At 45.6% G+C, this 25,058-nt stretch overlaps 1 protein-coding gene across 1 annotated transcript in view; it reads left to right on the top strand.

Annotated features, from left to right (window-relative positions):
- LOC146788647 (IgGFc-binding protein-like) overlaps positions 1 to 25,058 on the top strand; it is a 279,601-nt gene that overhangs the window by 135,490 nt on the left and 119,053 nt on the right. Inside the window, exons 26-34 of the mRNA XM_085635859.1 lie at positions 867 to 1,150; positions 1,812 to 2,083; positions 6,062 to 6,121; positions 6,757 to 6,816; positions 7,278 to 7,522; positions 9,129 to 9,412; positions 14,209 to 14,486; positions 16,429 to 17,027; positions 24,148 to 24,730. Coding sequence (XP_085491985.1) covers positions 867 to 1,150; positions 1,812 to 2,083; positions 6,062 to 6,121; positions 6,757 to 6,816; positions 7,278 to 7,522; positions 9,129 to 9,412; positions 14,209 to 14,486; positions 16,429 to 17,027; positions 24,148 to 24,730 — 2,665 coding nt within the window. The remainder of the gene's footprint in view (positions 1 to 866; positions 1,151 to 1,811; positions 2,084 to 6,061; positions 6,122 to 6,756; positions 6,817 to 7,277; positions 7,523 to 9,128; positions 9,413 to 14,208; positions 14,487 to 16,428; positions 17,028 to 24,147; positions 24,731 to 25,058) is intronic.

Raw genomic sequence — 25,058 nt, 5'->3', positions numbered from 1 at the left:
GAGATAATACCTGGATAGCATCTTCGAGTGATATCTCCTTGGCTAATGAGTTCACACCAAACAGGGAAATTCTTGTTTTTCAATACATTAGAATACCTTTCTGCCTCTCTGCATTAGAAACCCATGGCTATATTTCAATTAGAAAGAGCTATGGAGTGCCTTCCATGTTCACCTCTTATCCGTTTTCCATTGACAAATGTAAACACTTTACAGTAGCACAGGCGGAGAAGTTGACTAGGTGGGTGAAGAAGGCGTCAATTAAAAGATTGGTGGAGTTAAGGACTGTGAGGTAAAGCAATTTTACATCAAGTAGCCCTGAGATGGAATGGAATGTGCAGATTTAACAGCACCTAGAAGACCTTTGATCATGAAATGGAGGTCAAAGTAGAATGAATTATGTTTACCGATTAGGAAAAATATAAACCATATTGAATAACTTGCTGAGAGTGACAACAGCTTTTCTTAAATATGAATTCCCCGTCCCCATTGAATAATAAACAAATAGAAATGCAAACACAGAGATCTGACACAACATTTGCAGCAGAACTGATCCATCTTTGAGAGTTGTCAATATCCTGTGAGCAGAGTTTGCACTCAGACAGTTAACAACAAGGCATATTGTTCCTGATGAGAAATTACATAAAACATAAACACAGGTTGTGAATGTTAACAAAGCAAATGTCTGATTTACATGGATAATTTACTCATACTAAACTAAAACCACCATTCCTATGTTTCCTGTGGTTTGAAATGTATTAAAAAATAAAAGAAAATCGATTTTATAAGAGAACATCTACAAATAATTAGGTTTTTCCGCCTGGAACAAATGATAACGTGAGCTTCTTCCCTGTTTTGCTTTCACTCAGGTTAATCACATTAACACTTCTCTGCCTATCACCATATCTGGGGTGATAGTATCACTGCGTGGCTCCTACGTGATGGTGACCACAGACTTTGGTCTTGAGCTTCAGTTTGACGGTGACCAGGAGCTCCTTGTCAGAGTTAAGGAATACCACAAAGGCGTGTTGTGTGGATTGTGTGGGACCTACACTGACAACCCGCAGGACGACTTCTTGACTCCGGATGGAGCTATTGTCCAAGATGTCAATGAGTTTGGAAACAGCTGGAGAGTGCCTGACAGTGAATGGATGTGAGTACCTCTTTACACCGAGCCTCAGACGTAAGTGCTGGGGCAATACAGCAAGGGGAAATGTCCATCCGTAGTCTCTCCAGGAAGTGCACATCTGGTTGCAAACCCAGTCCCAAAAAAGGGATTTCATAATTTATTTTATGTGCCCGCTGCAGTCCTCATGCACCAGGCATCTCACCTCTTATGTAAACAGTTCAGATGTCAGTTTTAGTTTTCGGTAAACATGAAGGATTGAAAATGTGTTCTGTAAAGTTTTGTAGAGGTAGACATGACTTTAATAGTAGAGTGAATAAAGCAAAATGTGTCCTGACATAAGAGTGACTATGTCATACAGAATCTAGAGGAACTCTGGTTTGGAGGGGGTGTTAGAATTGGGGAGAAGGTAGGAGAGTTCAGGTATCGACACAAATTGCCCCTAAACAGCAGCCTCCCATAATCGCGAATTCACAAATTCAGAAAATTAACATCTCTTTAGAATCGTAAAACCTGTACAGAATAAATCTGTACATTTCTAAACAAATAGTCTATTAATCGGCAAAGCTTCTATAAATAAACGTTCCTCTATTTTAAAGAAAGTATTATCTGCTCTTATCAGGTCTTTGGGCAAGACCTTTTATATCAATGTTTTCACCCCATGCCCAATCTGCCTTTGTCCTAACAGTTGCAGCTCAACTCCGCCTCCTCCCGTAACCTGCTCACCCTCCTTGCAGCAAGAATCCGAAGGGCACTGCAGGATCCTCACCACAGGGAGCGGTCCCTTCGCTGCCTGCCATGCGCATATACCTCCTGAGACGTACTTTGAGAGCTGCGTCTATGATGCGTGTGCCAACGGGGGCAGCACAGAGTGGCTCTGCAGAGCACTGGAGACCTACGCAGAAGCCTGCAAAGCAGCAGGAGTAGACCTGGGAGATTGGAAGAAGGGCTCCATCTGCGGTGAGTGCCAGTGGATCACGTCGCCTTATCAATAATGTGTGCAGGGTTCCTTTGAAGGGAACAACCTTTCAATGTAATTCAAAGTTCAACTTCTCATTGGTTTTTGCCTCTTACTTTAATATAATATGTTAAAGCTTCCTTAGGCATGAGACAATCTTTCAAAGCCATGAGAAAATGACTTCACAAAGATGTCTCCAGGCAACACATCTTGAAAGCTGTGTACTTAATTAATAATGCCTTCTTTACTCGAGTACCCTGTGAGTATTTTAGTTGGCAAGTGCACCTGGGAGATTTCAACATTTGGAATGGAATAAAGTTCGCCAATTTACATTTGAAAAATATATAGTTCTGCATCACGCACATCTGTACATTCAGCTGACTGCAAATGATACTCTGAAGTCATGTATTTTTGCAACTATAGAATTGTTAATCTCAAAGTTAGCTCATCTTGTGCCATACAGTTGATGATGGTCATAAAAGTATAGTTTGTTAATCATACAAGCATTTGTACTTTTAGTTAACACATTTCCTCCAGTTGCCACCTCTGTTTATTCTTCTTTCAGAAGGTTCTCAATCAATCAGGGGTTTGTATAGCGTGGCTACTCAAGGTGATGAGGGTGGTGCTGCTTATCCATCTGGGTTCTTAGATGTCAACTTGTGCAATGCATTAGCTTAATTCCAGATTCAGGGGGGATAGCAGTACCCTAAGAGATGGGTTGTGTCAAACCCACATCTCTGGACTTCGGTGCCCTGACAGGGTTTAATCATGTTTTCGTGGATTCTGCCAGATAAAGAGGAAATAAGGGTCAAACCTCTCTGAGATGGCTAATGAACAACTCACTATTAATTCATTTTGGAATCGTGGAACACATTTTTAATAAGTAAAAAAGCAAACTTAACACCAATAACTCAGTGATAATAAACCGATTTAGCACAACATCCCAAAGTAATCAAAAAGACTGAGCTGTCAGTTAAACTCTGTATTAGATAACTCTTTTGTACAGATTTGGAGACCTTGAAGATTTGTCACACCAAATGTCTTTAATTAAGGTGTCTCTCCAAACTACACTGAACACCCTCACACAGGAGTGTGTGAGGATTCACATGGTTTGGCATGTAGCTTTCTACTGGGGAACACAAGCAGAACTACTCCTTTGAAATGAAATGTGCCATTGCATTCATTCGTGTGTGTATGTGGAGCACACCTAGCCAAATACAAAAGCAGGAATTGCACAAGGTGAATAGTAAGCATACAGTCAAGGAGTGATAGAAGAGAAAGTGGGCGCTGCACAGGGTCTCAGGCAAGCCTACAGTCAAAGAGTATAGGAGAGGGTACTGATTATAAGATTGTTACTGTCCTGTGACATGGATGTAGTGTTCATTAAAGGGGTGTGTCTTCAACGTTTTCCAACATTGGAGCAGTGTTGGAGCCGTCCTCAGGATACAGGATGTTGATTCTTATCCTGGGTGCACAGATGGACTAGGGCTGCTGTTTTGTTTTTTTCTCTTTTACACTTCTTAGTCTCTAGTCTGAGTATCCAGTCTGATGGCGTGCTAAGAGCCATCAGAGATGGTGAGCTTGTCTGCAGGAAATGTGCGTGTGTGTTGGGGGGGCAGGAGTTTGTGAATGGTCCTGTTTGCTTTGTTCATGATGCTGGTGGCTTTGAAGATGGTGCGAGTCAGTAAGGGTGGCCAATGGATTTGCATCAGGGTGAGAGTGATATGTTTACTGGATGAGATGTTTCTGTAGCTGTAAAATGCCCGTAAGAGTTGCCGGAGTGATTTCTGAGAGGCATTGGAGCAGGGCATTCCCATCATCCAGATGCAAGAATAGGAAGTCTTGAACAGCAGTGCTGACGTCTGTTTCTGGAAAAAAACAGTTGTTCTTTGTTTAGAAGAGGGAGCTGTTACCGAGCCTTCTTTGTGTTGTTTTGGCAACATGATGCTTGACGGTGAGGTTGATATCCAAGTTAAATCCAAGTGACTTGGCATTCCTTAAAAGTTGGGTTTGAAGTTGTCAAGCCTCATGTCACGGAGCAAGGTTTGTACTCTTTCTTGCGTGGTGTTTGTGGCACATAACAGGAATTCTGTCTTGATTGGGTTGATCTCCGGGTAGGCGCTGAACAGCCAGGACCGGATGAGTAGCAAACAGCGTTTGAGGCTTTTTGATGCCTGAAGCCGAGGAGACATTGAGTTGTGTATTGTCGACATATTGGTGAATATTTTTGGTTTTATGTGTGAATAGAACCCTTAGTGGCTGTATGTCAAGGTTGAAGATGACAAGAGAATGTACAGAACCCTTGGTGCCTCCACAGATGATAAGGATCTTTTGTGACCTGTTGGTGCACATGTGAACAAACTGGTGGTGACAGCAGAGATGTCAGGAGACCCAGTCAAGGACATTACCAGTAAATCCCCCTCGAGACTCCGGGCTGTGGATGAAGGTTGGATGGCTGACTGTGTTGATGGAACGGGTCATCATCTGTGGTCAGGCGGGAATCATCTAAGAGGTGTGAGGTAGCCTTCTCTGTGTTGAATGTGAACTGAAACTTGATTAGGAGTCATTAAGAAGATGGTTAGCACGGTGAGATAGGGATGGTGAGGTGGTCGGTGCAGTCCAGGAGTACAAGTGGCTTGCATTGGACTTCTGATATTGTTGAAAAGATGAGGACACGGATGTGGCCTTTGGTGTGTGTTGTCTGGGTGATGTGTTGTAACACATTGAGTGAGTAGATGAGGTTGAGGAGGGTGTTTCTTGGTTTTTCCTTTGACACTGTGCATTCTGGGAGGTTGAAGTCACCCACAAGGGTGATGATGGTGTGTTTGATAGATGAGTTGGGGAAGAGAGCTGAGAATTCATCAATGAAGTGTTTGTTCTGCTTGTAAGGTCTGTTGATGGCATATCAGGAGCTCCATGGAGTTGAGTCTCACTTGCTTGCCTAGGGCGTAGGACCAGGATGACTTAGGAATGGCAGCTAGGCGTCTTTCCTTCATATAGGCACAGTCCTCACAATGGATGCTGTATGTTATGGTAACAAGGACATCTCGGATATGTGAGGATGTGGGGGTGAACCGTGTCTCTGTGATACAGAGTGTGTCAAGATTGTGATAGGAGAGAAGGTCTGTGATAACTGGTGCAAGGAGTACTACATAGCGAGCGTTAATGGCCATGAGTTGGAACGTGTATTCTGTAGTTTGAGAGTCTGTGGTAGTTAGTGGGATATGTACAAGGTTGTGTCTACGTGTTATGAGGATTCTATGTGAGTGTTTGTTTAATCACAGTCTGGGTATGAATGTTGGGATTGTCCATATGGGGTCCGTGGTGTGGCACAAGATCATATCTTACCTTGCAGGTTTCAATGGAAGAGTGGTTCTCTCCCGAAGCAAGTCGTAATTCTGACAGGTCTAAACAGGTAATGCCCCTGCCTGTGTCCACCCTTTGCTGGGGATGCCGGATAGTGAGATGTCCTGATGAATTGACTTAAGTAAGGAGAAGACAGAAAGTGATGTCACTTACAGTGCAGAGTGATGATGGGAAAGGCAGTGAAGTCACTTCCTGTTCAGATATGTGAAGGGAAATGAAGTCTTTTTGCCTGTCTCGTTCTTTTAAAGATGGTTTTGGTGGTAAAGCAATGCCCTCACTTCGTGTGCATATGGATGATGGGAAATATAGCCCCGTTGCCTGGCTTCTTCTTCTAAAGATGATTTGCCGGGGAAGCCAGTGATGTCACGTCCTGTTCTGATGAGTGATGGGAAGTGAAGTTCTGTTGCCTGGCTTCTTCTTTTAGAGATGAGCTTGGCTGGAAACATATGATGTTGCTATGGTGCAACTGGGAGATGGTAAATGTCAGTGCTTAATTTGTCAAATATGAAGTGCCAGGGCTCTGGCCCGGAGGCCACTGCAGCTTGCACTCCCCATCGCCCCAGTCATCGCTACCAAAAAACTACAAACCATCTCTCCTGCATGAATTTTTGCAGAGGTTACTTCAACACTATCAACACCTACTAGTATGATGACAACTCGACCAGCTGTTCCAGGTAAGACTTCTGGACTCAATCACTGACTAGCATCTTTTGCATTTGGAAAGGACTCACAGCTGTTTTTCTGATAGTGCCTTTCAGCCAGAGGATAGGACGGGAACTGCCCAAGTATACATGGCGGTGTATGGGAACGCACTATACTCTGCAAAAATATATTTCTTGAAGTGAATTAAGTTTTTATAAAACACATGGTTAAATTTATCTGCATAGTTTCTGCATGCAGAACTTTCTATCTGCAGAAAATTCATATGCCTAAGAGAGCACAATGGAATATTTCAGGACATCTACGGTTTATATTGATCCGCTTGAGTATTCCTGAGATGCTTTGTAAATCCCATTAAAGCTAGAAATGTAAGTCAAACAGGAATATTTTTCTGACTTTACGAACTTGGCTTTTGTGAATTGAACAATTTGTTACCACAACTATCAGTTTTGCAAATGCTTGTACAAAGCCTAACTGCGCTGCCAGCCATCGTGTGGTCCTCGTATAAATCAGTTGGACTTAGACAAAGCGTCACTACTGCATTTTAACATGTGTCACTCGTGATATTTATCATTTACCTGTGCTTTATAAGACAGATGTTTACTATACCACATCTCTTGATTCTCTTTTCTCTCTTGAAATACTGCAGATGTTACCTCAACACCTTCAACTCCAACAAGTGTGATCACGCCTAAACCAGTTATTACAGGTAATATATATCTTGAACATAGCAGGTAGAAAGCAACCTTCACCTGGACCAAAGTCCACCAGATATTGACACAAAGGAGTCCTTTTCGCCGTATTTTGCCTTACTCTTGGGGTTTGTGGTTAAAGGTTCGGCACCAGGCTGAGTACACTGCACGGACAGCACAATCAAGTTGTAATATCAAAATCTAAAGATTATCTACCTGGGTACAGAAACCAAACTTTCAGCAATATCTTGACCAATAAGGTCCCCCGCAAACAAACACTCATCCTTTGGAAAGTTAATCCATGATTGTTTGATGTGTTCAGATTCATTGAAAAAACACAAGACTGCGTACAGTGCCATCAGGACTTCACAGCACATCGCACATGGCATGATGATAACATGACACCTAGGGAAGACATAAATAATTATGTTAAGTGTATACATGATATATGTTCAAATTTGTTGTTGACCTCTTTCAGAAGCAACATGTAGCGTACACAGTGACCCTCACTACATCTCCTTCGACAAGCAAGCCCACACGTTTATGGGAACCTGCACGTACACGCTCTCAAAACTCTGCAACGGCAGCAGCCCGCTACCACCCTTCAACGTTGAAGCCGCAAACGAGCACCGGGGCACCAACACCTATGTCTCCTACGTAAAGTATGTCACTGTTGAGGTGCATGGACTCCGAGTCACCCTGGAGAAGCAGAAAGTGGTAAAGGTAGGTGTTATTACTACTTGTATCTTCAACCCATGAACAACAATAGAGTGAAAGCAATAACCAATGGCATGACGAGTATTAATGAACTTTAACACGTCACATAGATTCTCGGCTGACTATTATAAAAATAGCTGTAGCCATAAACAAAACATCTTGAAGTGTAACAATCCAGACACACCTTTCTACCTCTCCTGATGCTTGGCAGGAAGCCAAACTGGTGGCACACGCACAACAAGATTCCAACCAGTTCTAGCACCAGCTCAGGAGGAAGTGTAAGCATCCAGATGTGTATGGAACAGCGCCTCATCATGGATGACTACAATGTTAACCCAATTCTCAGAACACTCATATGTTTAGGCTCTCTACCTGTGTACAAACCTTTATGATTGTTTTGCAACAAAGACCCAGTCCTTTCCATTTGTACTAATTGCATAGAATGTTCCATTTCATTCCCATTTGACCTGTTTTAGGGCCAGTTCACAAAGACATTGAAGAGCAGTTAATGAATCCTACAGAAGGGCTGCTTTTCGTACTCCAGATACCTCTTTGAATAGGCCCCTTGGTGCTGAATACATGTCAAACTGGTCAACTTTCTATTTTTTCCTGGAGAACCTTTCATTTGACATGGGTGCTGTGCTCCCTGTGCTGCCAGGTTCTGTTACTGTACCTGTCCAGTCATGAGTGTCCTACACTCTTTGGTGATTTGCATGGTCACTTTCTTTTTAATACCACTAAGTTCTTCTGTCCGCTAGCGATTTTGAAGACCCGTGCATCCAGTTTTGGTGTTCTATTTGATGTTGTGTTTTTTCTCCTAAATGTCTCTGTGTTTTTTCTCCTGATCTTTCTTGGAAATATTACCCTTCCTTGCTGGTCTGGCCATTTCTTCAAGATTAGATTTCCATTGGTTCTCCTCATTTCTGTCTCTCTTAGTGTCCCTGACATCACTGAGTGCGGGATCCAGGGGCATCAGAGCCCTGCTCAGCGCCTGGGTTTAGAGAGGCGTGTACTGTGTCTTAAGGGAGTGCTCAATTGCTGGAAATTCTGCTGCTTCCACTGTTTCTCCACCAATGGGGGAGTACGTTGGAGGAAATTCCACTCATGGACTCTTCTCTCTCTTCAGTGCTTCCCCAGTGCTAATAAATCGAAGTAGTTTCAATGACCAGCCAACTCTAAACCAGGCAATTGTCTTTAGTGGGGACTGGTCCACAGAGCAGGCTCAACAGTTGGTAGCACTGTGGACTACAGAACATCCGAACTATAGTTATTTAGTTATCAAAAAAGTAATTGATTATTTGTTTTTTATCTTGACATTTGTGTAATCATTTTGTTTACTTGATGAATTAGAATAGAACTTTTTTCGGGCAAACTCTGTATGGAAGCCATTTGGACCAGTTTTTCCAGATGAGATAGTTAGGGGGACTCATGGATGAAATGTAGAAATCTGAATGTACCTTGTCGGCACAAGTTTGGGTGGTGAATTGGGTAATATCGCAAGGTATAATTTATAGCATAACAAATTCTTTATGAAAAGCAAGTTGTTGTATTAATGTATCATAGATGGAGGTGACATCTGTATGGTTGCCATAAATATACTGTTTATTTATAGGTTAATGGTATCAGAAGCAACCTACCGTTCACGCATGTGAGTGGGCTCAACGTCCACCTTAGCGGTGCGTTTGTTGTACTCACCACGGGGTTTGGCCTCCGAGTGAAGTTTGACGGGAACCACAGAGTGGAAGTGACCCTGCCCAGTGTCTTCAAAGGTGAGGTGTGCGGCATCTGTGGCAACTACAACGGCGACAAGAAGGATGATTTCATGAACCCATCCGGTCAGCAGGAGCCCAACTCCGCTAGCTTTGGAAACAGCTGGCAGGTTTATAATGACTCGAGGTATGTACATGGTCCATACAACACTTGTGTACTTATGTAAGCTGTTGCAGGCCTAGCACTGTCCCTGAAGGCCTGTGTGTGTGCTGCACCAGGCACCGTGCAATAAATAGGTCAGAGGAAAGTGGTTTTGCAAGATTCAAACATCCTAAGAATGTACATTGACTTCTTGTAGCTGCAAAGAGGGTGTCCCAGGTGCTCAGTTTTAAGTCCCTGCTTCTACTTGTGCTGTGCATTTGGGGTGCATTGAGACAACATGGTGTGTCAGACCACAGCATGGTTTGTGTTCTCCTGGGTAGGACAGTGTATGTGTTGGCGCAGTTCTTTTTCTTTTCCTCATCTATGGCCTGATTTATATTTCGGTGTATGCGTTTCTCCATCACAACGGTGACAGATATCCCGTCCGGCAAAATATAAACTCCATTATATCCTATGGGATTTATATGTCGACGATGACTATCCATTACCGTTGTGACAGTTACCTGTCCACAGAAACATAAATCAGACCCCTAGTCTGGAATCATTTACTTAGCGCTTCCTTTAGCATAATTATTCAAGAAGCATGTTCACTTTGTTACAAGGAAGAACCCAAGGCGAGGTTGGGGGTAAATGTTTTACTTTTGAGTCTGTGACGGTCAAGGATCATTGAACTACGGGCTTGAAGTGCAAGGATTCCATTGCCTAAAAGTGTTCGCACATTGTGGTTGGACTATAGTGAATAGAACATACTTTTGCAAACCAATCTCTGTACTCTTAAGTTAGTTCACAAATCACAATTTGCAGGGGGCGCACAATGCCTAATTAATATTGATTTGACATTTTGAAAATTGTGACCCCCTTCTGATTGGCTGCAAAAACAGGTATGGAGGTCTGCAAAAGACAGCAGGCAACCAATCCTGTATTTTAATTCTCAAATGGAAAGCTTTTTTTTTATTAAAAAAGCAACCTGTTTTCCTTGACTGAACTAGCACTTTCTTTGTTTTAAAACGTTTCCTGTTTGAGAAAACGTCAGAAGGGGTAGGTAGTAACACCTGCATACTCCCCCAAGCCTGCCAACCGTTTCTCAAAGGGGAATGGGTGCCCTTTGAGACTTGTATGGAGAGTCAGTAACTAGGCACTGGTTTTCGACTGGAATTGTGGTTGCAAATTAGAAGAAATTTTCTTTTCACGCCCCTCCCAAATAATGATCGTGTATAGGTTGGAAAACCTATTTTATGAGTCCGAATTTTTTTGTGGCTCCTAAAGTAGATCCCGTAGATAGCAACTAGTGATTTTGCAATCACAAACCCAGTGATTTCGAGAATCGCTGGGTTTGCAATCGTAAAATGCTTTGATACATCATGCTCCTGTGTCATAGTTACAGCTACAGAGTCTTCAATTTGGTGTCTTTATTCTGTCTTTTGTTTGCTATCAAGTTAACCTGAGTGTTCGTGTCTGAACATGGCAGTACCTATAGAGGGGCCTGTGCAATCTTTGTTTTCATTAATTGACCATCCATGGCTCAAAGTTCACCAGTCATGAGTTGCGTCCTCACATGAGGTCACTTCCAGAGATGGACCACAAGAATGCATCTCAAAGTCCTCGACAGTTCCTTGTACCATATTGAGGTGTATCCGAATCAAGAATGATTATTTGGCTCTTGCACCAGAGCCGGATGAACATCATTTGCTTCCCCTGGATGTTGCCTCTAATCCTTCCTTCAAGCCTTAGCTTCTTGTAACATCACTTAAGACTCTTCTAGGTCTTGCCAGAGCCAGCGCGCATGCGCTGCCCTGCGAGGCTTTTAGTAAGGGCTTTAAACTCGAAACACATGCTCGTGCGTGTGCTTTTTAAAATCTCCCTCTATTGGCCTTTGCATGCGACTTTCTAAGAAAGATAGCACGCAATTGACCCATGGCCGGTGCATGTCCCGCCTTCTCTGTCCCCTGGCCTAGGGTGCTCGGGAGTGAGCAGCAGCACGGCCGGATGCCAGCTGCATTCCTTTTTCAATTAGCGCGCTCGCTTTAACTTTCGCGGCGGCGCTTGTTACTTTTTTAACTTAATGGGTTTTCGGGCATGTGGACTGCGTAAAACGAGAGGTCTCTTTAAGAAGCGGAGGCTCTTTCGGAGACATCTCCTGACGCTCTTTGGAGGCCGAGAGCAGACGCTGGCTCACCTCGGGGCACTAGTCAGACTTGTGCTGGTGTAAAGGAGGCCCTCGCCAACCATGTTCTGTTTCTTGGAAGAGCACTTGGAAGCGCAGGCCCGGGAGCCCCAACACGTGCGAGCTGGACACAGCAGTTTCCTTCTGTTGTTCAAAGCAGAATTTTACACGCATCTCCCTTTGTGCTCATGGTTTCGCAGATAAATTCATCCTTTGTGACCTATAATTGCTTCAAAACAAAACTCAGGATGTCTGATATATTTTTATTGCAGCAGTAATTTTTGTGTTGCTAAAACCTGAATTGTCTGTCTGTGTCCCTGGAGGCCAGTTTGTTTGTTCGTCAGCACTGCACCTGAATGCATTTTTTTCAGCTATGTTAAAGGGAACGCATTTCATGGGGAAGCGCTTGTTGGTACAGGAAGCATTCCACAGTACAAAGGCTAACGACATCTGAATTCTCTTTTTTGGCCTTAGTCTATATACCACATCAAACGTACATGTTGAGTGTAATGTAGTCCAACACTTTGAACCGTCTGCCCACATAAACAGAAGTAGCAGACATCTGGGCTGTCCACCTCCCACAGCAGGAGTTGCCTTTCGAGTGTTGGTGGTGGTAAGGGCCGTTTCACATTCCACATCGAACACCATTTCTATCCATCTAACATCCCCACATGTGCATATACCCTCTGCCACTCCAGCTCCTGAAGATAGTTAGCATGTAGGCTCGTAGTAGTATCTGAAAGCATCATTGGAAGATGTTTTAATCCCAACCCCTTTTTGAACAGAGTAGCCCAAACCTCTATGCACATGTTTTTCTTAGGCAGTGTGTGGAGTAGGGAGGGAGAGAACGTAGTTTGTGGGGGTTACCCCAAGTAGTGTGAAACAGTGGTTTCACATAGTTTTGAAACCTGCACGTTAAAGGCAATATGATGTATGGGGAATTGTGAAGTGGAACATGTGAAGTAGTCCAATACAACGGTATCTGGGGATGTACCCAGTATCACATAAGGGATATTCCTATAAGAATTTTTGTTGTTGTTGTTTTGTACTGCTCCCTCAGGACTGGATAAACCTAGTGTTCTTCAGCTACCTATTTCTGAAATCAGCACTCTCGTGGCTTCCACTGTCTGCAGGAATGCTTGCCTTAAATGACGTTCCAAAATTACCCGTCATTACTGTCGGGTTTTGATTGATTGTGTCTTCTAGGGGCCTATCTGTGTTTTTAAGTCAGCCAGACTGTGTCGCACAGAATGTTATTGTTTTTTACGTTGGCAATGCATAAAATCCCCAGAAAAAAATGCCATTTTCGCAAAAATACATGTGCGCGCATTTTGCAAAAGGCCCCTACCCACCAAAGAAATAAGGAAAGAGACAGACCGCATTCTACTACCCAGACCCACGCCAGACGCGTGACTCACATGGCCATGTGCAGAACTGCAGAGAAGTCGCGTAAGGACACGTTAGTCAGCGAGCCCTCCGTGCACAACCCGAATGCAAGCAGCGTGGCCTAAAGGCGTCAAGGACACAGTCACTAGAACTCCCAGTGACACAAACACATACAAAGGAAACACGTCGCTTTGTTGTTTGAAGCCATCCTCCTCGTTCACGCAAGAGCCATTAACTAAAGAGACTTCTCAAGGCACCCTCGAAGCAGGAAGGAATTTGAAAGTCAAAATATATTTTTTTAAAACACGCACATCTTAACATGACAACAGTCTCCGTAGCTGAGCGCACACGCCTAACAGCTTGACAAGTAATTGTGTAAAACCATGAACACAGCTGATAAAACACTCGCGATCTGAGCAATGGTCACGTACACCATAATGCAGTCACAACACATATTCACAGTGCCAACACAAGACAGAACAAGCATTGGCATAGCCAATAGGTCTCGCCTTTGGGACCTTATAAGTGTTTAGTTTTCCAGCACAATATCCTTGGTGGAACAACATCAGCTGTTGCATGGCTAAACACTTATAAGGTCCCAAAGGCGAGACCTATTGGCTATGCCGATGCTTGTTTTACAGTGACGTGGCCAGTCGCTGGATCTGGGTAAAGCGCTCTGCTACCCTCGTGGCTCTGGTTCTCATTGTAAAAAACTGCACATAATAGCGTAATAAATAAATCTGGGTGATTGTCTTGCCCTTTGCCTCACCTGCTTATTGTGATTATATGGTCTTTATATACTTTAGCCACATGTAAGAACACCCGATGCTTGAGTGTGGTTGGCTCTCTGGACCTTGCATGTTGTTTTGTGCCATAACTAACCCAAACTGAATGGATTGTTTGTGTTGAATTTTCTCTACTTAAGAATCAATAGTTCATCCAAGGATGAGTAGACATGAGCATGTGCCGGAGAGGCTGGGATACACTAATGGGGCAGCAGGATGTATGTCCGCTTGCTCAAAGGAAGTCAATGAGATGAGATGCTATATACCAGTTTCGTCCTGGGACTGCCTTTCGCCCTCCCCCGAAAGGGGCTCATCTTGCCTGCCATACTGTCATTTTTTCACTCAATGATTTTCTTTTAAGAAATACCAATATTACATACATGGCTGCCTCATTTATTTACTATCAAATGGCAGCTCTGCCCATTAATGTACAAAAAAAGATAGTTTTTCACTGCAAAGCTGACTTCACCACCTTCTGGTTTTAGTTGTTTGCCAGATATCGGCATTGAGCCAAACTGCACAGATGCGGATAAAGACCTTATCCAAAGTCCTCTATTTTGTGGGATTCTGATGGACCCAACTGGACCCTTCAGCACCTGCCACGGGAAAATTGACCCAGCAGCCTATTTTGGTGCCTGCCTCTTTGACTTGTGTGCCCTCGACATGGACATAGGAAGTCTGTGTAACAACCTTGAGTCTTATGCTGCAGCGTGTCAGGCGGACGGCATCTCGGTCGGCTCCTGGAGAAACGACACATTCTGCCGTGAGTATAAACACCACAAAAACCACATGAGTCTGGCAGTGTCACGTTTGCAGGGGGTAGAGTATAATGTCCTGTTGTTTTCATTGTTGAGTGAAATTCCCATTTACAAGTAAACTGGTTAGGTAACAATTTGTATACTTGTTGGAAAATTGGGCACCTTCTTGCATGTATTGAGACAGCTATAGTTTTTGTCATCCAGAGATGCTACTGCTACCATCATGGAGTTGTAACTCCTTAGCCTCTTATCTACGGGTGGTATTTAAGTATCCTGCCTTCTGTCACTTGTCAGGAATCCTAGAAACAGAAGATGGACATACTCTAAGATATAAATCGAAGCTGCAGAAGGAAATGCTTTAGAGAGGTTTGGCACGGCCAAGGAATGCCAAGGGAGATGTGAGTGTAGTGGTGTCGAGCATGGTTTCAGTGGGGTCAGATGCATGCCAGATTTCCAAGACCACCCATGATGATGTAAAAGATTTCTTTATATTTAGGATTATTGTATGTCATTTTTTTAAAGGTAGAAATTGTAGTATTAGGTCTGGCCCTCTGCGAAATTAAGTTGGAAACTGCGTTTTCCAGAACCATTCATAATACTACACAGATTTAAAACAAAACAACAGGTTGTTTATTAGTAGTTGTTGGAGACACACATTGTGTTTGGCTTTAAAGTTAAGTCGATGTAGGTAAAATCATCACCGCACAGTGGGAGAGTCATAAAAGAGTAATAATTCTTAGGAAGTCACAGGAGAGGTAGCGTGGGAGAGGGGTGGTGAGTACGCAAGAGCACGAGCAGGAGGAAAGGGCGGGAAGAACATGTCTGAGAGTAATTGCCTTCACTCAGATCCAATGCGGATTGTTAGTGTAGACCATGAGATGTCAAGGTTCTCCCCGGCCCTCCCTAGACTAATCAGCAGAAAGAAGGGAAGGCACTGCCCAGCTGGATGACTGCTGGTAGTGACTGGTTTGCCTTCCTTCGCGTGCTGAGGCTCACCCTCCCTGTGCGAATAGAAGCACTAGTGCATCAAGACTACTGACCGTGGTTCTCCAACACCACTCCAAGAGACCCGGCGCATCCTTTGTTTGAAAGCAAGTGTTCATTAAGAGTTACAATTCTCTCCGCAAACAGAGCTGCAAGGTTTAGGGAGGGTTAGCACGCTCAGAAGATGAGTGGTGCTGGTGTAGAACAGAGAGAAGCATTGGTTGGTTGAGCTTCCCATTGTTGGAAGGGGCTGAAGTTCTGTTTATGGACATTCCAATGTCTGGAAGTTACTGTTCATTTGGAGAAGTGGATTGTGATTGGATGGGGTGGAGAGAGAGAGTTTGCAATGTCAGGCAGCCCATTCGAATGGTGGAAAGGGAAGGTAAGGAGTGAGCCTTGAGAAGGTCACAGCTGTAAATACAGGGATGCCAGGAAAACAAAACTATTTAACTCTGAGACTGTAGCAACTTTAGCAACCCAGCTACTACCTTAAACCTACTGTGTTCACTCAAACGTGCCAATTATCCTGAACAGTGCATCACTAACTGGCCAAAATATAGCATGTAATGTAATTATATTAATAAGTGGATCATTAACTAGCCAAATCTGTTGTGAGTAGCTGAGCACAAGAGCAGAAACCCTAGCTTAGACGTCAGTGTGCCCTAGGTGTAAAAAGATTGTCTTTCAATGCAAAATAATAATTCCCCAAAATATTAATAAATATAACTTGTCTCTTATAGCGATTTCCTGTAAAATGTTTAAGACTTTAATGTTTGTAAGCACAAATCTTGTAGATAAACATGTACATGTCCTTATTCATTATCACCATGGAAAACACCTCATTAGCTTAACATGTAACATTGCTCGTGATGAATGTAAATCACCAGTAATGATTATTTTGCAGTAAACAAGTAATTATATAATTGTGGTTAATTTACATAACATACTGTCCTCTTTTGATAGCAATCCACTGCGGCGCCAACAGTCACTACAAGCAGTGTGGCAACGCCTGCCCAGGTACCTGCGTGTCTCCCAGCTCACCTTCCCTCTGCGACCGTCCATGCATTGAAGGCTGCGTTTGCGACAGTGGGTATCTCCTCTACAATGACAAGTGTGTCCCTCACACTCAGTGCGGGTGTTGGGAGGATGACAAACACTACCCAGTTGGATCTGAACACTGGACGGATGACACCTGCTCCAAAAAGTGCCGCTGTCCATCCCAAGGGGGCAGTTTGGTTTGTAAAGATGATACATGTGGGAAGGACCAGTACTGTGGGATTTCCAATGGGAAGCCCGACTGTATCCCCTACACTTACGGCATCTGTAGAGTCCACAATGACCCTCACTACAGCACCTTTGACAATCAGAACCATCCCTTCATGGGCCTCTGCACCTACACATTGGCCAAACTCTGCACCAACTCCACATCGCTGCCATATTTCAATGTAGAAGCCAAGAATGAGCATCGCGGGAACCCGTCCGTGTCCTACGTGCAGAAGGTCATTGTCCACGTGTATGGTCAACAAGTACAGATCATCAGAAATGAGCGCGATCGGGTTTTGGTAAGCATGCACATCATTCTCTTTAATAGTTAACAATACTTTTTCTTGCTTAACAGATTACTGACACTGTTTATTAATGCAGTTTCACTTTCTACCAGTATGCTTTGCTTACATCATTTTTTTCTAGTCTCCTAAAGTGTTATCTCTTTTGTGCTTGATAATTAAAATGTTCTTCTTACTGGCCACACTATATATTAATACCTTCATCTTTAAGACACCAGAAATGCGCTTTTACCATGTTTTCCATTATTTTGAATCTTTCGTTGATTCCTCCATCAGCTTACGAGCTTCACTTGCCATGATTACTCCCTGTCACTGTAGCCTTGTGCTGCCTTTAAATCTGCTCAGGTGCGATCTGATTCTGGTATCAATGCATTTCACTGCGAGGCATCTCGCTCTCTACCAACGTCACCTGAATGCTAGCCCTGCGTTCTTCTGCCTCTTTTAGACTCTTCTATTCCTTTTATCAGTTTTTTCCTGCCCCACTTCATGGAAAACTTCTGTTCGAGGCATGTGGGCTGCTGAATTCATATCTGTGCATAGATCGCCGCCTAGTGTTGGGTCCGGATGTTTGCACGTTGTTGTCCTGGAAGAGTCTTCGAAGTATCCTGGGATAGGTGACTCCTCCCCTGGACTACAGTGCGCATGGGCATCCTCTCCATCCTCAGATTGTTTTTTTCCGCCATTGGATTCGGATGTGCTTATCTTGACTCAAGTTAGGAAAAACTTTTTACAGGCCAAAAGGCCTTTAGTTCGCGTCGGTACTGTTCCCGATCGGTATCGATAGTTATTTGTTAGTTTACTAACTTCAAAAACAACTTTTTCGCATCTTACCCGACCATCGACCCGACATCGACGATGGAATCGAGGACACCATTCAAGCGGTGTCCTGTATGCAATGCGAAATATCCCCATGTCGACGTCCACCCGGTGTGCAACAAATGCCTTTCACCGGACCACGACGAGTCCACATGTATGGCCTGTGCCCGATTCCGATCCAAAAAGACTCTCCGGAATCGACGAGCAGCGAGACTTGAAGCGCAGCACGCGGCACCGGCCCCGACCAATATCTTCAGCGTCGAGGACGAAGAGGTCGAAGAAGTGGAGAACCTACCCTCCAGCCCCGCTTCCGAACACGACTCCGGATCGGAAGACATCGAAGAACAACTCTTTCACAGAGACGAAGCCGACACCGAGGTAGGAGACTACAATGAGGCCTTAGGGGCCGAAGAGAGTAGCTCCGGTGACGAGCAAGGCCTACCCGTACAGACTGAGGATATCCCAGTGCGTCAGTCTCTGGCTCCGGTCGAGGGATCGCCTTCGGGCCTTACCCAAGACCTATCCCGCGGTTCTTCGGCCCCGCCCTCTGGCCCGGCCTCGGACATTCAGCGGCAGCCATTACTACCCAAAACGACTGGTTTCCCTTCATCGAAACCGAAACCGAAAGCCGTATTGGTTCATCAGAAACCGAAACTGAAAGTGACACTGGTCGGATCGAAGCCCACCACACCGTCGACGCCACCCAAACCCGTCGGCACCGACCACACAAAACGGGACTTCGGTGCCGAGCTTGCAGCAGCCGACGTCGGCGCCGACACACGGAAAAAGACCATCGGTCCCGCCAAACCGCCTCGGCTCCCGGCACCGACACAATCGGCTCCGGCCACAAAGGTCAAAATGGCTGCTGCGTCTCACACCGCTTCGAAAGCAGCACCAAAGGCACACTCATCGACGCTGTCGACAGCTACTACCTCTCCTCGGCTCGATGACCCAGTGGCGCCGAAAAAGTCCACGCCTGCCTCTACAGAACCGGTCGGCGCCAAAGAACCGTCGGCGCTCCAGGTGCGGCAAGTTGCAGCGTCCTTGCAACGCATCAAAGACAAGGCAGCCCTCCAGGCACACGTCAGGCTCCGAGCCGAAAAAAGCTCAAAAAGCTTCTCCGGCACCGGGCAACATCACTTTTGGCCTACCACCATCCACGGCCCCAAAACTGTTCGAAATCAGAAGAACACGTGTCACCCACACCAGGATCACACCTGCCGAACGCTCTCCTGTGGAGACGTCACCATCGCACATCATCGATGCCGACACCGGCAGAATGATGCTCCACAAGAGGAGAATAACTTCCGAGCCAGCTTTGGACTCCTACCGGATCCCGCTAAAGAAAAAACTGCCAGTGGATTCGGAACCAGTTCTTTACGAACCTCTCCATACCTCTTACCAACATCCACTGTCCTTTTCTCCAACACACTCCGAAACCGACGTTTTGGAGGACCACATGGGTGACCACGTCCCCTACCCCGGGGAGATGGACCCTCAAGGCCAACAGGACCCTGACCAGGCTTGGGATGACCCTGTAGACCCAGGTGCACCTATGGATACGCAGGACACGCAGCTATATGGCGCAAAAACGTCTCCCACAGAGGACACTGCCGCATTCAACGCCCTCATTGAACGCGCTGCGGCCAATCATGGTGTGCAACTCCATTCTGACACCATCGAGGACGATTTTCTCATGGATACTTTCGCATCCTCAGAAAGGAATATCAAAACTCTACCCATGTTGAAAGGTGTCCTCAAACCAGCAAAGGACATTTTCAAAGAACCCACCAGGGCAAGAGTAATAAACCCCAGGATCGACAAGAATACAGGTCGGCGCCTGGGGACCCTACCTACATTAGAGGCCAGTTGCCTCTGGATTCCATAGTAGTCGCGAACGCTCGCAAACGGGCACACTCGCAGAGAACAGGGGATGCTCCTCCCCCGGACAAAGAGTCCAAGGTGCTAGAGACCTCCGGCAAACGGGTTGCAGCCCAAGCAGCTAACATATGGCGTATTGCCAATACTCAGGCGCTCCTAGCTCGCTACGATCGCGCACATTATGACACATTAGAAACATTACTCCAACATCTCCCTGACCAATACAAAGAGGGAGCAGAGATCCTCATCAGGGAGGGACAACTCCTCACAAACGCATCCATTAAGTGTGCACTGGATGCCGCAGATACAGCTGCCAGAGCCATAAACACTAGCGTCATGTTACGACGACACGCCTGATTACGAATCTCCGGATTCAAACCTGAGGTACAAAATAACATCCTCAACCAGCCGGTCAACCCCGACTACTTATTCGGGCCAGAGGTTGACACCACCCTAGAAAAAATAAAAAAGGACACAGACACTGCAAAGTCCATGGGGGCTCTCCAAACGCAGACCTTTCGGAGTGGCTCCTTTCGTCGCCCCGGAAATAGAGGAGCAGGTAGAGGACAGGGGTCACAGCAAACCTACAACAAAGGAAACACACAAAGTTCCTACGATAAAAACAACCGGGGTGGATATAGTGGCTCAAGCACAAAGGGCAGAGGACGCGGATATGGCAACACCAGGTCCTCCCCCAAGAACAAACAGTGACGCCCTCTCCCTTCCTCCCGACCACATAACACCTGTTGGGGGAAGGCTACAAAGGTTCCTGTCCACGTGGAACTCCATCACCACGGACAGGTGGGTCAAAGATATTATCAAACACGGTTACTGCCTAGAATTAACCTCCACTCCGCCCACAATACCGCCAAAACACCGTCCTATGTCCTCAGAGCACTTAACGCTATTACAGCAGGAAGTGCTAAGTATGCTACAAAAAGGCGCAATAGAGGTGGTACCCGTCCACGAGCAAGGTACGGGGGTGTACTCCCTGTATTTTTTAATACCGAAAAAGGACGGGTCACTCAGACCTATACTAGACCTGAGACCCCTCAACCGCTACATTCTCTCGGAGCATTTCCACATGCTCACCCTGCAACAAGTCCTACCACTGCTCAAACAGGGAGACTTCCTAGCCACGCTAGACCTCAAAGATGCGTATTTCCACATGCCCATTCACCCATCACACAGGAAATATCTCAGGTTCACTATTCAAGGGCAGCACTACCAATTCAAGGTTCTTCCCTTCGGCGTGACAACAGCGCCCAGAGTGTTCACAAAGTGCCTGGCTACTGTGGCCGCACATCTACGGAGGCAACACATTCATGTCTACCCCTACCTCGACGACTGGCTTGTTCAAGCAAAGTCAGCCCAGCAATGTGCCAGCCACATGTCCCGCACCATTCACCTTCTTCACAGTCTGGGGTTCTCACTAAATTACCCAAAATCCCATCTCCAACCCGCACACGTACAACAGTACCTAGGTGCGACCATAGACACTCTGGCGGCCACAGCTCAGCCAAATTTAGTGAGAATCAACAGCATGCAAATGCTGATTTCCAAGTTCAAACCCCAACACTCCCTTCCCGTGCGAGTGTTCATGCAGTTGATAGGCATGATGGCCTCCTGCATTTTCATAGTCCCACACGCGAGACTACATATGCGCCCGCTTCAGGAGTGCTTAGCACGTCAATGGAATCAGGCTCAAGGGCAACTAAAAGACCTAGTGTTGGTGAGCGGTCGGGTATACAACTCTCTGCATTGGTGGAATCCACAAAACCTTTGCAAGGGCCGACCGTTCCAAGAGCCTGTTCCACAGATAATACTGACAGCGGACGCGTCTCTCCAGGGATGGGGAGCTCATGTACTCAATTACACAGTGCAGGGACTATGGACAACACAACAAAAGAAGATGCACATCAACCTTCTAGAACTGATGGCAATCTTCCTGGCTATGAAAGCATTCAAAGTACACTTGTGCAACAAAGTCGTGTTGATCCGGACGGACAACATGACCGCCATGTACTACATACAGAAGCAGGGAGGAACACACTCTCCACAGTTGTCTCATCTGGCTCAGAGCATGTGGAAGTGGGCCATTCAGAGGAACATGTTCCTCATGGCGGAACACCTCCCCGGCAAGGACAACCAGATGGCGGATCTGCTCAGCAGACACAGCCACCAAATGCACGAGTGGGAGTTACACCCATCAGTACTCCAGCCGTACTTCCAGAAGTGGGGTCATCCAGACAGAGACCTATTCGCCACAAGCGAAAACGCAAAATGCCAAAGCTTTGCCGCCAGGTTCCCACATCCGCAGTCGCAGGGCAATGCGATATGGATGAACTGGTCCGGCAGATTTGCGTACGCTTTTCCCCCAGCACCACTGATACCGCTGGTGGCACGCGAACTCAGACACCACTCACTGACACTCGTCCTGGTTGCTCCAACGTGGGCACGCCAGCCATGGTACACCACCTTTCTCGAACTTTCCGTGGTGCCGCATCAAAGACTGCGGATCAAACCCGCGCATTTGACGCAGAACCATGGAGAGATTCAGCACCCAGATCCGCAACAGCTGAACCTGGCAATCTGGCTCCTGAAGTCCTAGAGTTTGGCTACCTAAACCTGCCACCTGACTGTATGGACATCATTAAGGAGGCCAGGAGACCCATACCAGGGCTTGCTATGCAGCCAAATGGAAAAGATTTGTCATTTATTGCAATAATAATGACATTAACCCGCTAGACGCATCCATCCAAAACATAATTTGTTACCTCTTACACCTATACCGTTGCAATCTGGCATACACCTCAATACGTGTCCATTTGACCGCAATATCAGCCTATCTCCAGAACAGGCAGCACCTCTCTTTATTCAGAGTGCCAGCCATCAAAGCATTCTTGGAAGGACTCAAACGAGTAATTCCTCCAAGCCGCCCACCAGCGCCAATGTGGAACCTCAACTTGGTCCTCACACGCCTGATGGGTCCACCCTTCGAACCTCTACACTCATGCAAGATTCAATTCCTCACCTGGAAAGTAGCTTTCCTAGTAGCAATCACTTCTTTGAGGAGAGTTAGTGAACTCCAGGCACTAACCGTTCAAGAGCCATTTATACAGGTTCACGCCAACAGGGTCGTACTACGTACCAACCCCAAATTCATGCCCAAGGTGATATCGCAGTTCCACATGAATCAAACTATTGAACTGCCTGTTTTCTTTCAAAACCCACAAACTGTCGCAGAAAGAGCACTCCATACACTAGATGTAAAGAGAGCCCTCATGTACTATATCGACAGGACTAAGGTCTTTAGGAAGTCTAAACAACTTTTCGTTGCCTTTGCCCCACACCACAAAGGTAACGCTATCTCCAAAGCAGGTATAGCCAGATGGATCGTTAAATGTATTCAAATTTGCTACCAAAAGGCTAAACGCACATTAACGATTCCCCCACGAGCCCACTCAACACGTAAGTTAGGGGCCTCCATGGCTTTCCTGGGAAACATTCCTTTGCATGATATATGTAGAGCAGCCACCTGGTCCACTACACACACATTTACCAAACACTATTGTGTTGATGTGCAATCAAAACAGCAGGCAGCTGTAGGACAGGCTGTTCTCAAAACTCTTTTTCAGACCGCTGCAGCTGGCACTGGTAGCCGCCGCTAATAGGAGGTACTGCTATGTATTCTATGCACAGATATGAATTCAGCAGCCCACATGCCTCGAACTGAATATGCTACTTACCAGTATGCATCTGTTCTTGGCATGTAGGGCTGCTGACATTCATATCGCCCTCCCTCCTCCCCGGCGCCTGTAGCAGCTGCAGCTCTCAAATTACTGTAAGCATGGTCATCACTTTCTGTATCTACTCCATCACTGCCACAATGGCGAAAAACAATCTGAGGATGGAGAGGATGCCCATGCGCACTGTAGTCCAGGGGAGGAGTCACCTATCCCAGGATACTTCGAAGACTCTTCCAGGACAACAACGTGCAAACATCCGGACCCAACACTAGGCGGCGATCTATGCACAGATATGAATGTCAGCAGCCCTACATGCCAAGAACAGATGCATACTGGTAAGTAGCATATTCATTCTCTCAATATCTGTCTTCTACACTAGCCTTACTACATAAAGTATAGGTATATTTCTTCACCTTTATATATTCGTTCTAAGGATCAAGGTGCTAACAATTCCTGCTTTACGCTAGAGTTAATATATAGTTTGCCTTTAAGTGTAAATTTCATCAACCAAGAGATGATTTAAGACATAATACATCTTCGCTTTACAATAAATTAACATATTCAGTGGCATGTTCCCAATTGAAAGTTGAATAACAATTGCTCGAAACACTGTGTTGTGGTGGTACATCCTACACGACCACCAAGTGAGCGTCTCCTTTGATCTTCCTCAGGTGAATATGGTTTGGACGACCTTGCCTCTAACCTTGGCTAATGGTTCAGTGACAGTGCGAAGGAGTGGGAGTTACACCATGCTGGAGACAGATTTCAAGCTGACGGTTTCCTATGACACTAATCATAACGTAGAGGTGAAGGTCCCGACCACTTATTTCAACAAGACCTGCGGCATGTGCGGAAACTTCAATAACCTGAGACAGGATGATTTTATGATGCCCAATGGACAACAAGCTCAGAGCACCAACCAGCTCGGAAACAGCTGGCAGGTCCCTGATGATGACCCGGCCTGTGACCCCACAAAACCAACACCGACTCCTCCAACAACGAAGCCATGTCCACCACCCACCGTGGAGCTCTACCGAAGTGACAAGTACTGCGGATTACTCACCAGCCCAGATGCGCCTTTCAGGGTCTGCAACTCAGTGGTGAACCCTGACAATGCCCTTGAAAGCTGTGTCTTTGACCTCTGTGCACTGGAAGGAGACCAGAATACATTGTGCCAGACACTGCAGGCCTATGCCGATGCTTGCCAACATGTAGGAGTGACCATCGCTCCTTGGAGAAACTCTACATTCTGTCGTAAGTATTTCACTAAACTCACTTAAATACCACCCCTTATCTTCATTTGCTGCAGCATGCCGGGTTATCATGAGACTGCCTGCAATAGAATTGGGAGATATATTGGCTGAATATGTGTAGCATTGATTGAAAGATACCCGTGAAAGGAAGAAGGGAATGTCTGGTTCTATTGGATGGAGAGATTTGTTTTTAAACTTTAGCTTCTTGAAGATCTAGAAATCTCACAATTACTTGTTTTGTGTAAGTGTTTCTTACATGAGACTTGGTTCAAGCAGATAATGTGTGAAGCTGGACATGTTCTGCGGTTGCTTGTGTTGTGCTGACAACT

Source organism: Triturus cristatus, chromosome 11 (genome assembly GCF_964204655.1).
Source record: "Triturus cristatus chromosome 11, aTriCri1.1, whole genome shotgun sequence".
Classification (NCBI taxonomy): domain Eukaryota; kingdom Metazoa; phylum Chordata; class Amphibia; order Caudata; family Salamandridae; genus Triturus; species Triturus cristatus.
Note: the sequence above shows the minus strand (reverse complement) of the source record. Positions and strands in the feature narration are given on the sequence as shown.